Source organism: Centroberyx affinis, unplaced genomic scaffold, assembly GCF_046629955.1.
Source record: "Centroberyx affinis isolate AG114_WGS23_722 - 3 ecotype Tasmania unplaced genomic scaffold, CSIRO-AGI_Caff_v1 ptg002712l_1, whole genome shotgun sequence".
NCBI lineage: Eukaryota > Metazoa > Chordata > Actinopteri > Beryciformes > Berycidae > Centroberyx > Centroberyx affinis.
This window is the reverse complement of record NW_027280885.1, coordinates 101,268-115,680: the sequence shown is the minus strand read 5'-3', so window position 1 is coordinate 115,680 and position 14,413 is coordinate 101,268. Positions and strand designations below refer to the sequence as shown.

Genomic DNA, 14,413 nt, shown 5'->3' with positions numbered 1-14,413 from the left:
TTTTTTTCTCTTGTCTATCATTTGATATGGGTAACATGGTTAGAGTACATTTTGCTCTCTCTGTCTGACATTACCTTTCATTTATCATTATAAGCCACCCTAACTGGCATTAAAATGCTTAAATTTAACTGAATGAAACTTGCAGACACCCTGCAGTATTACCACAGAACCACATCACTGGTCTGAATTTAGCCTACATTACCCAGAAGGCCTCGCTACAATAACATAACCACCTGTCATTATTGACCAATCAGAGTCAGACCATGGTGTTCTCCTACTGACGTGTCGCATAGAGGCTATTAATGAGCAAAAACAGCTGATTTTCATGCTACTTTGCTATCAGGTGTAACCAACAGGTAGAAAAATGTCGGAGCCCAGCAAGCAAGATATTTCTGCTATTTTCAAGCGACTACGATCCATCGCTACGAATAAGGTGAGAGTTTAAAACGGCAGATTGTCTCCTTTCTCCAACAAGGAAGTAAGGTTAACAAACATTCTTGACACGTCGCACTTTGAGAAAGATGCGTAGGTTATCGACTTAATCTAACAATTATCTGATAAAAGGTTTAAAATATGTTGGTTGTCAGTTCAATAGTATTTTTGCCCCTGTGAGCTTAACAGGAAAACAGCTGGCCGCCGTACGTCCAGTAGATAGGGGAATGGGAGCTGTAACCAGCCATAGCTAAGTGGCTGACAACCTAGCTACATTTTGACAGTTGACGGTTAGCCGTATTTGTTTAGGCTTACATTTAGCCACGTTACGTTGAACTGCACTCAAGGCCTTGAGTTTGCATGTTATAATTTTAACACATTTAAAGACTTTATCAGGACCTGTAGACGTCATGCCTTATAAATAATAACTAAATGTACAAGCTGCTACTAATATGCATCACTTCAGCAGTTCATTGCGTAAACTGAATGAACTTCACCAACAGCTGTTTGCATATGTCGCCTAGCTATCACAGTTTAAACATTATTATGCTGTCATTTCATCACACATTTTAATCGCAACATGCGGTTCCCCATAGGCATATTATTTTATAGGATTATACTGTTACCATAGGAGATTAAAAAATACCATAAGTACGATAAGGTCACTATAAACTCACTGTTGTGTTGAATACCACAGACATACTATAATGTCCTATAAGAATATATTAGAGTGATTTCTTTGTTGAAGAAATAAGCCTTGTATCTTTTATTTTGTTTTTGCACTTCAGACCTCCATGTCACATGGTTACATTGCACCTTTGGTTGTGTTTTTCATCTGGCAAACGTCCTCCACAGTGTTTGCTTGCTCATCTCTTTTATTGATTTTAGACTTCTGGTATTGATTGAAGAGGGAGTTAGTACAGAAAAGCTTCAGAATTTTTGCTGTCCTATTAAAATGTGTTTATATTTGGCATAAACCTTTGTTTTTAGTGTCGTGCGCTCTCTTTCCCCTAGGTTTGCTTTGACTGTTCAGCTAAAAACCCTAGCTGGGCCAGCATCACTTATGGTGTGTTCCTGTGTATAGACTGCTCAGGGACACACAGGTCTCTGGGGGTGCACCTGTCCTTTATCAGGTAGGGAGAGATGTCTTCTGGGGGGTGAAGGTCTTTTTGTGCCTGGCATATTGTATATTATTACATAGAAATTTCAGTTTTCTTCAAATCCTAAAACTGTTTTGTGTTACACAGGTCCACTGAGCTGGATTCTAACTGGTCCTGGTTCCAACTAAGATGTATGCAAGTGGGAGGCAATGCCAGTGCGGTTAGTACCTTTAACAGGGCAAAATATCAGCAGGCTACTATCAACAGACTCAAATCTCAAATCCCAACATTGCATGGCAAACACATGAAGACATTGGTAGAAGCTATTTAATTGTTGCTGTTTGCACACCAGAATGAGCGTTTCAATCGTATCTGTATCTGCCTTCCTATGGACAGATTGCATTTTTCAGCCAGCATGCCTGCACAACCAGCGCCGCCAATGCAAAGTACAACAGCAGAGCTGCCCAGCTGTACAGAGAGAAGATCAAAACTTTAGCCACACAAGCCACCAGACGCCATGGCACTGAGGTACTGCAGACATGTTGGTTCAGAGTCCAAAAATATCCTGCCAATTATTCTGGTATTAGTTATCACACCCACAACTCTTGCAAGTTGCTCCACAGTGAAAGACAGCTAGGGCTGAGTCAACCCACCCAACAGATTATATACAGTATATATCTAAAAAAGTTTGGCTTCTTGACTTCTTCATCATACTTTGCTTGAAATGTATCTGTGTCAGTACAAAGATGCCCCTGTATCAGTTTTACTGCTCCTTTTCTGTATAGTTATGGCTTGACAGCCAGGCTCCTCTCTCCCCAACATCACCAGACAACAAGCAGGTGGATTTCTTCAGCCTGCACTCACAGGTATGGGAGTGAGCTTGTATCTGTGAATATACCCATATGTGTGTGTTAGACATTTATGTAGTGACTGGGATAGGTCATCCTCTTCATGTGTGTCTTATGCAGGCTGCTCTGGAAAATTTGAACATGGCCCAAATGACTCTCTGCTCCTCTGCATCAGAGAAGCCCTCAACCCCAGAAACAGAGGGAGACAAAAACGGTACCCAGTGTTTCTGCTGAATAATACATGCATGTACAAAGACTAGGACTCTGACATAAACAAATTGGCACCAGTTGTATTTATCTCAATCCAGTATATGTGGCACACCCATATGCACTTGTACTTTACTTGTTATATCAGGCAATCAATGAACGCATCTGTCTGTTCTTCTCAGGTAATCCAGAGGACGGTCCTAGTGTGGACATGTTGAGCGTTTCTCCAAAAGCAAATCCAGGTTTGCCAAGGCTTATATAAGATATAATATATAGGCTTACATCATGTCAAGTGCTCTCCCATTGACTTAAATACATTACATTATGTCATTTAGCAGAAGGAAATACCTTGTTTATGTGCCCTAAACTGTGGGAGATGTAACTTTACTATTCTTCACTCTCTCCAGAGCCCTCCTCTCTCCTGAAGAAGAAGCCAGCTGGTGCCAAGAAAACGGTATGTACTAAGTAATGTCTTGGAAGTAGACTCATCATGTCGCTGTGTATATATTTGTGATTGGACAAATCTTTTGCTGTTGGATTGTGCAAGTGTGTGCATGATGTAGATTGTGCTTAGAGTCAGAGTGTCAGAGTGCTTTTTCTAAAAGGTTTGTGTTTGTGTGTGTTAACTAGCTGGGCTCTAAGAAGACCGGTCTGGGGGCTCAGAAGGTCAGCAGCCAGAGTTTCTCGGAGTTGGAGAAGAAGGCTCAAGCTGTGGACAAGCTCAGAGAGAAAGAGGAAAACACCGCCACTGTCAAGAAGAGCATTCAATCTGATGAACCCATGTGAGTGTGCCTGATAGGACTTGACTCTCTTGCAAGATGCTCTCTCTGTAGCCTTCTCGATAGTTTTTTCTACCTTTTCTGTGTTCAGTTTCTGTTTGTCACTTTTGAACTCACCTGCTTCCCTCCTCCTCTCAGCGCTCCTTCCCTGCGTCTGGCCTACAAAGATCTGGAGCAGCAGAGGAAAAGAGAGGAGCAGAAGTTGAAGGGATTGGAGGGGAAGAAGAAGGAGCAGGCTGAGAGACTGGGCATGGGTCTAGGCATCAGGGGGTATGACGAGGATGTGAAGACGAAAACTAATAAACCAGTACTTCGTCCACATGGCTATAACATTAGTGCTATATCAGCTCACAATGATATGGAAGATGTACAGTGCATTTGAACTACATGTTTTATTTCTTCTGTAACTTTACATCTCCCTATTTCTAGCTTATTATGCCTCTGTCCTCTCTCCATACCTCCAGTGGAGTGTCTCACTCAGTGATGTCAGACATGCACATCATCCAGCAGGAGAGTCCAATGGGGGCCAAGAGCAACAAGGGTCGGCGGTACACCGAGGAAGAGGATGACGAAGGCTCCTTTGGCTCAAGGTCAGATAAATAAGGCCATTCTGCTCCATCTGTTGATGATAGTGTTTTAACTCTCATACACATGCTAGCTATGCAGGAAAAATGAAGTTAAAACATATGATGATTTTCTTTTTCACCTGACACATTATTCTGAACTCTTGGGTTATTTAGGATCTTGTCCAGGTTTGAGGATCAAACAGAAACCTCCGATAATTTCTCCTCCCGCTGGGGTGATGGAGGAGAGGGAGGAGGCTGGATGAAGGAGAGCAAGAAACCGGAGCCTGACTTCTACCTGACCTCCACTATATCCTCACTGGATGACAGGTCGGCGCTTGTGTGTTCAAGCACAATCACACTGTCACAGAGTTGTCATGCTTTCACACAACTTACTAAGGCGCTGACCCTTACTGTTGGCTGCTTGGTCCTGTAGGAACTCAGGCTTGTTGCACTCCCCAGACACACCAGGTGTGGAACGGATGCATAGCGGCGTCCGCTTCCTTTCAGCACCCATGTTAATGGACTAGACTGAACATGACAAAAAAAACATCTATTTACTCTATTTTGCCCATGTGCAGCGCACAGATTTTCACAGAAATACCCTGTGGAAACACGGTGTTGATGGTGATATTTGCAGCACATCACAGAAGCATATATACTGTATATATTTTTGATGATTAACTTACCGATGTCTTTGCAATCAAAATCAAAGTTTGCTTTCAGAATATGCAGTTATTGATTAATTTTGAAAACTCAAATGTTTGATTCCATTTCTTATTATTCCCTGTCATCAGGCCCACTGCCAGGCGGAAACCCGAGCCAGTCCCATTCTCAGACACAGGAGAAGCACAGAAAAAGTTTGGGGATGACGTCAAAGCCATCTCTTCTGACATGTACTTTGGCAAACAGGACAACTCTGAGGTACACAAACACACAACACATCATTCAACACATCAATCAACATATTATATCATATATCGTGTGTTGTGTGTGTGTGTGTGTGTGATTAGAGTTGGTTTGTATACAGTATCTTTTGATTATAGATGTTCAAAGTGATGTTTCACCGTCATATATTTATAATTTCTGGCAGATGTATTGTACTGTGCCTCAACTTGATGGAGGTGTGTGTACTAAAAAGTATTTTTATTTTATTTTTTTTCTACACTTGTGTTCTTCAGTATGAGGCCAAGACACGACTGGAAAGATTTACTGGGAGCTCGGCTATAAGTTCAGCCGACCTGTTTGATGATCCCAAGAAACAGACTGGTAAGGAAATGGCTGCCTTTGCAGTAATAATTCAGTTCATGATTTACCTGCCATTTAAACTGCCAGGGAAACTGTGTTCTAAACTAAAGACACAATGGGATAATGAATTGTGCATCTCAGTCTGTCTGCTTGCCTGTTCTGTCTTGTGTGTACGCAGCAAGTTCATACCGCCTGAGCAACGTGCTGCCCAGCGCTCCAGACATGTCCCAGCTCAAACTCGGGGTGCGCTCGGTGGCAGGAAAACTCTCTGTCATGGCCAGTGGGGTGGTCAGCTCCATTCAGGTCGGTCAGAAAAGCAACTCTTTGTGAACCTAGATCACATACGCAACTCTATGGGTGCGAAAGAGATTATGTTTGACAAAAATAAACACTAATTCTCACTGTCTATCTCCTTTTTGTTTCAGGATCACTACAGCTCCTGAGTTCATTGTGTGTCCCCACTTGGGCTCAACCTCCACAGTCGTCGTCCTCTGTTAACAGAGTCGTAACTTTCCCAGTGAGTGGTGGCTACTCATGCAGGGAGAGAGAGATAAAGAGAAAGATGACCCAGTGCTGTTAGCAAACATGCTCTACAACAGCATCGCAAATTCCAAACAAAACTAGTATGCATCTATATATCTATATCTAGTTTTATATCGTTGGATATATTGTAGCTATATGTATATAACGGCAGTTTGAGTGAAAATGACTGAAGCACAATATGTAGGGTAGAATTCTGCTCCCCTGCAGGCATCTTGAAGGAAGATTTTTGTGTACAGTACAGTGGTGACAAATATTTAGACTGCGGTGTATTGTTTAGTTTGCTTTGAGGTCTTGGGGTTTGAATATTTAGAAATGTGTAGCAATCTTAGAACGTTTCTGGTGTAATCATGGTATTAAGAAGGAGGGATTTGCTTTTTGATTTCCTTTATTTGATGAGGTCAAAACCTAAGAGCAAAGTAAGGGAGAAATGTAATTGCTGGTATTTAATTGGTTTACAAACTTTTTCTTTGGCAGTTTGAACCTTCCCATTCATTACATGCACCTTGTGTTGTCTTGCATTTTTGTTTTTTTGCACATTCCCAGAGGGTTTGAAAGTGTCCTTTCCGTCCCCAAAGTGCACTTATATTTACTCTTCCACACAGGACCAAAACATAATAACGAGGCCTTAGGGGGACCAGTGGTTTCTTTTCTCAAATGAGTATATTGTCACTGATGTAGATGTTGAGGATGTTGGTATTGCTTCACTGTAGTAGGCAAGCTTCACCTGCCAATCGTTTTTTTGTTTGTTTGATTGTTTTTTGCGTAACCCATGTGTCTGTAGTTATAAAGGACAGGATGACACTGAGCCTAAGCAGCTAGTGAACTCTAAGTAATAAGAAGCAACCGTGAAGGCGACCAACTTCAAATCAATAGTCGTAGCACTAGAACGACCCTGCTTGGTGCAGGTCAGTTGCACTACTTTGTTAAATGAAATTTATTCTCTCATTAGACACTTTAAGACTTTGTTTCCAAGAGTATGGTATATATGGTTGCCTCATAGATTTACAAGGTTATAATTTGGGGAGGCTTTTCTGATGATGTTATTGGTTTGTGTAGCTTTTGCTGGAATTCATGTTAGGAGATCTGTGGTGAATTCCTAGGTTGATTCCACTTTGTGTATATCATTTAACAGCAGATACATGTAGATTCTTGAGGTCTAGGACTTCCTGATGCAGTGTAACCTGTCCACAACTTTCAGACCCCAGTGTAACTCGAAGTATATGTGCATTTTACAACCTTGTATACATAGAATATGAATGTAAACAAACCCTTTAAAGCTCCAATGTTCATTTAAAACTTTTGTTGCTGTAACATACTGCCAGTCCTAGTACCAAGAGCAGAGTCATGTCTTTAATTCAGGCACATGAATGTCAACAAAGGCAGTAGCGGGACAAATATAGTACTGCAGGTGGTGCTATACTGTGATTTGGGATTTGACCTTTAAGCGATAGGAAAGCTTGGTGTCCATGGCTTTGGTATGGAGTAACTACGCCTCACACTTCAGCATTTAGGTGGAAGTTTGCCATGATGCCAAAAAAATGCTAATTTAGATATCCAATAGTGCACAGTTAAGAATGCACATTTAAAAATCTAGATTGGGCACAAGAAAATTACATCACTGACCAATTTTAGGCGTAGTTATTCTGCAAGTTCTACATCCTTCAGTGACCAAATATTTGTTTAATCCATCACTGTATGCCTTAGTCCAAAGAACTCTGATTCACACACCCTAAATGCAATATTGTGGAGTAATGTAGTTACCTTTTATGCATATAATTTGTTAGAAATTGCACGTGGCAGCTTTTGCTTGAATGTACTGTATTGCAATCTTTGCCTCTAAATTGACAGTGCGTCCTTAGAGATAAGCTTCATTGAGTTCTTTGTAAGATTGTTCAGTCTGACAGTCTGCTGTTTGCTGTTCTGAATATTGTTAAATGTTTCATATAGCAGCCTGTGTAATTTGCATGGCCTTTGTAGTATTAGGATACAATCTGAATATAAGATAGCTACTGAACCCATTCATTAAGTAATAATGGGCTAACAGAATTGTTCCATAAAAACTGTATATTACGCTATGAACAGCTACATACAGTGCTGCTTAGGGCTTTGGATTACCGTTTAAAGAAAGCTATAATTGATAATCGAATTTTGACAGTTTTGGACACTCAAAATGTAATTAATTTTTTTGGAAAAATGTAATTGTTCACATGCCAAATAAATGGTTTGTGCCTAAGCTCTTCTGTTTATGAATGATTTTCTTCTCCCTGAATAGCATTAGGCCCTGTCCTTCTCTGTACTTTCCTTCATCATGTCATTACTAATTGCAAGACCATTTGCCTTTGCGCCACAAATGCGTAAACCTTAAGCAGCTCTAAGGCTTTAAGTAACGTGTGGGCGGCCAACCAGAACATTTGGACAAGACAAATGGTCCGTCCAGACAACATTAGTCCATGGACAGCTTCAGGACAGAATCTGATGCTGGCAGCCGCTTACGTGGCTGACGCGTTTGCAGTCTTCACGAGCTGTCGGAAATATGGCAGTTAAGACTGGAGCGCACTTGAACGGCGAAAGAAGCATACGACTGAGAAAATCGGGATTTCCAGAGTTTCCAATATGTGACGTTTGGGGGAAAGAACATTGAAGCTGTGTCAACAATTGGCTGTAAACGTAATCTGTTATACCACTTTGACTAATAAATTAATTAAATCATCAATTAAATGGTTGATGCTAATATGCAAATTTTCTTCTCTTCGTTCTGCTACTACAGCACAAAGTAGTCCTGCACCGCTTGACCGCTTATAAAATAAAACATCCACCACAAAACGTTTTGTTACATTATTTCTGACCAAAGGCACTTGAATAATTGGTTTTTGTATTTACGAGCTTTGGACGAGCACTTGAAAGCCTAATTTTTCCAAGGAGCAGGGCAAAGGATTCTGGATGGGACAACCGGCCTTACTGCATGCGCATAACTTAGTAGTTACTTATTTAGTAGGCCTATTATTATTTTCGTGTTCTACATTATGAATTTATTTGTGAATGGAGTTTCTTATTTTACTTTTCAGCGTAACGTATAGCCGGCTAGACCTTTCCCGCTAGGCCTGTTGAATTCCTTTACAGTGGAAGTTGCCAAGTCCAAACAGTGTGTCACTGTGCTAAAATGCCTAATGAAGTGAAGCAGAGAAAGAAGACTCAGTCACCAAAACAAAGTGATGAATTGTCCGAAACGTCGGCTGCAAATGGCAAAGATGAAGCGCAGAAAGTGAAAACGGCAGTCGGAAACAACGCAGGACCAAATAAAGCGTCTTCGTCCCTGGATCTGAAAAGCGTAATGTGCGTATTGTCGCTTGCAGCATGTGGAGCTTTAACTTGGTAAGTCGACTAAACAGCAAGATGTCATTACTAATTTCAGAGAGAGTTTTTACAGTGTTTTGTCTTGCTAAAGTGTTTGCTCACCGACTCTGTGTCTCTCTGGGTTTCAGGGTGGTGCTACAACAGAATGAAAGGTTTTCTGAAATAGAGGAAAAGTACAAGCTTTTACATGGGAAGACTGCGAGTCTGTTCGACATGGAAGAGGAAGTTCTCAAGGTTTCTAAAAAGGTACGTTTGATTTACAGTGGAGCAGGCCTGGTTTCCGTGGTGTGCTTTGGGGGGTGGGGGCTTGAAATGTGTGTGACAGAGAGTGTGTGTAGGTGGGGGAGGTTGGGGGGATAAGAGAATGAGTGTAGCTGGTGAAATGTCTCTGTAATAAGTCTCTGCACACATACATTTCATTAGTGTGTGTGTGTGTGTATTTTGAAAGTGTAAGAATAAGTACTTCCAATTGTGTACAAGTTCTCCCTCTCTTGCATTCCAACCTCCTTTACATCCTTTCCTCTCACATTTGTTCTCTGCTCTTCACACACGTTTTCTTCTTTCGCGGTTCACTTGTTGTATAGACTGCCTGTGTGTATGCATGAGCTTTTCCTCCTGTATTGTGTATGAGTACTGAGGACCGTAGAGCTCCCACAGAAACAGCCCTCCTGTTTTGTGTTGCGGCTGCAGCTTGCCGCCTCTGAGGATGACCTACAGGAGGCGCTCTCCACCGTCTCCCTGGCAACAAGACTCCAACAGGACATCTCCACCCTCCACGCCGCCGTCATGGCGATGCAGGCCGAGGAGAACTCCGCCTCCCGCGACCTGCAGACGGTCAACGCGCACTTCCTCAACGTGACGGAGACGTGGCAGGGACGTCTGTCCGCCGTCACCTCTGACCTGGCCGCCCTCAAGGCCGAGTCACGGGAGGCGCACGGCGGGGCCACCGAGCGGGTGAACGAGGCCGAGCGGAGAGCCCGGTCGCTGGCCGAGAGGCTGGAGGAGCTGGAGGACAGCACCAGGAGGAACGCCCGTGCCCTGGAGCGCACCGAGGAAGAGGACGCCAAGCGGGCGCAGGACCATCTGGACTGGAACACCAAGCAGATCCACAAGCTGGAGGAGCAGGTCGGCAGCCTCGCCCGCAGGGAGGCCGAGCTCAGCACCCAGCTGCAGGAGCACATCCCCAGGGCGCAGCAGTGCGAAACACACCTGCCGGAGGTGGAGGACGCGGTGCGTTCCATCCTGAGGCTGGGGGGCGACCTGAGCGGGGCGGAGAAGAGGCTGGAGGAGGTCACGCTGCAGGTGTTCGGGACTGAGGACAGCATGCTGAAAGCTCTCAACGAAATCCTCGAGATCAGACAGGAGCTGGACACCCTCCACGCCCAAAACAGCATCCTCAAGATGAAGAATGAGTTGTCAGTGGTTAAAGAGGCTGTCCGTGTACTCACCATGGTGCTGAGGGGTGACCGGGTCGACAGCCAGGAAGACTCTGGCACTCTGGAGTTGGAAGGATGGAAGGACGAGGAGGAGTGGGAAAAATATGAACAGGATGAGCCATATCAACCTCTTCCTGATGATGACCTCACTGAATGATGTCATTGTTTTCAGTCCACTAGGGAAAGGAGTGGCCCTGTCCTTCCATTAGCTCTAAAAGGCTGTTCAACTTCAGTATTAATGTTTAGTAAAATGTGTATCTCAATTTAATGTCAGAAAATTGTGGCCATTTATTTGTATGTATTACTCACAGTAGCCTGCTTTGACCAGCAATTCAGGCATACAGGTACTGTATTACATAAGTACAATCTAAGAATCATTGAAATATTTTAATGGGTTGGTTAAAATGTAGTGATACATTTTGTTTTGTGTAGCAATTTTAGGAAAATGTGCCTCATAACTCTCCATAAGCAATCAATCACAGGCATTTGCATTGCTGCAAACGATATCTGTTCCAATATCTGTGCAACTTTTTCCAGATATAACTGTAAAACTATTAGTCCACTCCACATTTCTCAGTAATTATTGCTTTGTCGAAAGTCAAATATTTATACACCGTATCATGAATCTACATGAAATGTTTTTTTCAAATTTTTGTCAGCATTTGGGTGTCACCTGTTGAAAGCACGACAATCATGTCATCACTGAGTTTATTTAATAAAATCACATTTTTAGTAAAAAGGCTCTCATTTATTTTCTCTTTATTTGTTTCTGTTTTTTTATTTTATGTACTACTATATATAACTACTTTCTCTACTGTGTTTCTTCTTAAAGGAAACCATATATTTCTAATATTTTCAGGAGGCTTCGTCCCATTATATCTTTTAATGTATGACTGCTTTCATTAAGCTTCCCTTCAGTCAAGTCTCCTGTATGAACACATGAAATGGCTGTTGTACCTCTCACTCCACATATGTCCCATTTCAGTGTGAGAGCGTCCAGGTGATGCTGGAGGGTCTGGGGGGTCAGCGGGGGGCTCTGCGGCCCCAGCTGGAGGGTTTGGAGAAGGATGTGCACCAGCTGAAAGACTGGGCCTCTGGGCTGACTGAGAAACGAGATCAGCTCCAGACCAGCCTGGCGGCACTGAGGGACGCCGTGGGACAGATTGAAGAACGCACCTCCACCATCACCAAGGACATCGCCAACAAGGTTTGTCTATGATTTGCTATTGACATGGAGCATTGTCTTGCTAAAAAGGGCAGTCCACTCACTTTTAGTGTTTTTATAGACAGTGGGAAAGACACAGAGACACAGTAGGAGAGAAAGCTCTGACGGGTTTGATTCAAGGCCAGTGCCACATGTGATACCAAAGCCGGGGGACTTGACCACTCCACTGTATTTGGGCAGAACATAGAATATTTCAAAAGTGGGTCACTTTGTTTTCCAGGTACAAAATGTACACAATACAACATGAAAAAAGTGATGAACATGATAAAATATTTACTGAGTAATCACACAGACCACTAAAGCTGCATGAGGTCAGCAGCTCCAAATGTCAGTGAGAGGTGACTGTTGGAAAAAGTGCCACTTTAACCTCTGTTCTCCTACCCTCCTGTCTACGATCATCCTCCAGGTGGCCTCGGTGAGGACGGATGTGCGAAGGATGGACGGCCTGCAGTCCGAGGTAGAGTCTCTGCTGACTCAGGTGGGAGAGCTGGAAGACAAGACCGCCCAGGCCGAGCGCAGCATGGTCAAACGCATCGGGGATCTGCTGGCCGGCAGCATCGACCGAGTCTCCGGCCTCCGCGCTTCGTCCGAACGCAACACCCAGGCCATCGAGGAGCTCCGCCGACGCATACCAGAGCTCGCCACCACCGACAGGCAGATCTCAGAGCGCTTGAGGGAGCTAGAGAGCGGCCGCGCCCGCCTGATCAGGACCGTGACCTTTGCCGGTGACCTCAAACCGAAGGTCGCTGCCATTAAGCGGGACTTTGGGGCCTTTGAGCCTCAGCTGTCAGACCTGACCCTTCGGATAGGGCGGTTAGCAGAGGATCTGACCAAAAGAGAGCAGGACATTGCTGAGCTTAGACAGACATTGGCTAACCTCGATGCGGTAGAGGGGGATTTGGGTGTTACAACTAAACAGGTTAGTGAAATAGCTGATATATCAGATGTAGAAGAGATGCTTTTACAGGCCAACGTGAGCAAGGCTCTTCCACAAACTCAGCAGAGTGGAGAGTGATGAAGCTTTTGGTTTCGGTCAGCGATGAAGTGTGTTAAACTGTCATACTGCTGTTTGAAGGTTTTACACAAATAAACCTTTATAGTACCAGTTTAATAAATATGAAACTTTGGTTACCAAGCCTTCAAGCCCTAAACTGGGCTGGATACTTCTGAAACTCTGACTGGGAAATATAAACAAAGATAATGAAAATAATCTAGCATCTAGTTCTTCAACATTTAAAAGGGTTGTAGTCTATTTTTGAATTGTGCCTTTGGCTAAGGAAGCTGTTGGCTCAATGTTCTTCAAAGTGTCTCCTTTGATGGTGCCTGTTCAACGATAATGGAATGTGCTTGTAAAGGAGAGGCATCGCTCATTGTGAGTGACTGGTCCTGTTAGTCCACATTGGGGTTAGACCGATATATCTGTTTGCTGATATTAGCCTTTTATTAAAAATCAGCTATCAGCCAGTCAGTGTCGTCCTCCTCCAATATGATGGATATGATGCAAAATGTTGTTCGATTACATATTTATTGTACAGTTGATCAGTACTACACTGGTTGTCTATGGGAGGACCTTAACTAAATTGTAATGCAACATTTTGACCCGATTCCACAGTGTTACTTTGATTTTCCTGGGTTACAAAGGAGAGTTTTAGTGTCCTATGGTCTAAATGCCTGTTTCAGAGACTTTTTCACCTTTCCACTTTCCACTAAAATCTGGGGGAAAACTCTGAAAACAATATTTTAACTAAATGAAAATGATCACCTTTAAAGATATTGAATATCGGCACAAAATATTAGCCATCAGCAGCTTCATTCCAAAAATATTATTGGCCTTCAAAAACCCATATTGGTCGAACCCTATCATTGTAATATCACCTGAAGTCCCAGAGTTTCCTCTTTCTCAGATATCAAAGTTGAAGCAAATTCTTTGTGGCTTTGTACTTTTAACTGCATAATACACTTCTTGGTTTACTTACATCCTGGACAAAAGCTCCTGTCAAGTTTAACTTTTACCATATCATAATGTGGGTGATACAAGGATTAAAATTACAGTTTGCTGCCACAAATATCCAGTATTGGGATGCCCTTGCCTTTACATGGCTCTCCACATTAACGATGATATTTTTACAGTGTTCATGAGCATTCAAATACATTCCTGCCATACAGAAGTACGTTACAGTACTGTTTGCTCTGGTGCTGTTAGCCGCCCACACACAGCCCCAGGTGTTGTGCTGGAGGCACACAGCTGAAGGAGAACACCTGGAAGAGAGCTACGTAACATCACAGAACCAAAAACCCAACACAGCATCAATGCATAAATCATCCAAAGAGCAAATTACATGTTGTTTATATTTTACCATGACTAGACTGCAGGTGAAAGAGCTGAACTGACACAACTGGGATTCAGCGACAGTCTGGCATTATGAAGCAGATTGCACGGTGAGCTTAACATTTGCTTAACTGTACACTGCCAAGGCTTTACTCATGTTAAAGATTACTGTACAAATAGCATGGTGTTGTCTAAACGTCACAATGCTTGTATAATACCCAAATTCTCAATGTTTGGTTTGAATACATTGAGCTTTGTGTGAGAACGTCTCTGGTGAAAACCTCTCTGGTGAACATGAGTTGCACACTAAATACTGTATGAATTGCGTAATTGAGGTGGAATCCAGAAT

The 14,413-nt window shown here is 43.0% G+C and overlaps 2 protein-coding genes across 3 annotated transcripts; both read left to right on the top strand.

Annotated features, from left to right (window-relative positions):
* The first annotated feature begins 283 nt into the window (after positions 1–283).
* On the top strand, positions 284–7,953 carry arfgap3 (ADP-ribosylation factor GTPase activating protein 3). Its single transcript, XM_071535460.1, has 16 exons — positions 284–433; positions 1,447–1,565; positions 1,680–1,752; positions 1,929–2,060; positions 2,318–2,398; positions 2,501–2,594; positions 2,770–2,829; positions 2,995–3,041; positions 3,218–3,369; positions 3,505–3,636; positions 3,831–3,956; positions 4,107–4,259; positions 4,727–4,853; positions 5,111–5,198; positions 5,356–5,480; positions 5,603–7,953. The coding sequence occupies exons 1-16, from the start codon at positions 365–367 to the stop codon at positions 5,618–5,620; spliced, it is 1,596 nt and encodes a 531-aa protein (XP_071391561.1). The 5' UTR covers positions 284–364; the 3' UTR covers positions 5,621–7,953.
* A 699-nt stretch (positions 7,954–8,652) lies between these two features.
* ikbip (IKBKB interacting protein) lies at positions 8,653–13,682 on the top strand. 2 transcript variants are annotated; one of them, XM_071535476.1, is made up of 4 exons: positions 8,653–9,092; positions 9,203–9,320; positions 11,496–11,717; positions 12,142–13,682. In XM_071535476.1, exons 1-4 carry the CDS (start codon positions 8,881–8,883, stop codon positions 12,748–12,750), a joined length of 1,161 nt encoding a protein of 386 aa, XP_071391577.1. In that variant the 5' UTR covers positions 8,653–8,880; the 3' UTR covers positions 12,751–13,682. The 2 variants fall into 2 exon arrangements, with proteins under 2 accessions (XP_071391577.1, XP_071391576.1); XM_071535475.1 differs by lacking the exons at positions 11,496–11,717; positions 12,142–13,682 and adding an exon at positions 9,765–11,207.
* The last annotated feature ends 731 nt before the right edge of the window (positions 13,683–14,413 follow it).

Excerpts from the sequence above, each read along its gene's own strand:
- ikbip (XM_071535475.1), top strand. The coding sequence starts at position 8,881 with ATGCCTAATGAAGTGAAGCAGAGAAAGAAGACTCAGTCACCAAAACAA. Across the intron at positions 9,093-9,202 it reads GCATGTGGAGCTTTAACTTG|GGTGGTGCTACAACAGAATG; the intron begins GTAAGTCGACTA and ends TCTGGGTTTCAG. Across the intron at positions 9,321-9,764 it reads TTCTCAAGGTTTCTAAAAAG|CTTGCCGCCTCTGAGGATGA; the intron begins GTACGTTTGATT and ends TTGCGGCTGCAG.
- arfgap3 (XM_071535460.1), top strand. The coding sequence starts at position 365 with ATGTCGGAGCCCAGCAAGCAAGATATTTCTGCTATTTTCAAGCGACTA. Across the intron at positions 2,830-2,994 it reads TTCTCCAAAAGCAAATCCAG|AGCCCTCCTCTCTCCTGAAG; the intron begins GTTTGCCAAGGC and ends CACTCTCTCCAG. Across the intron at positions 3,370-3,504 it reads ATTCAATCTGATGAACCCAT|CGCTCCTTCCCTGCGTCTGG; the intron begins GTGAGTGTGCCT and ends TCCTCCTCTCAG.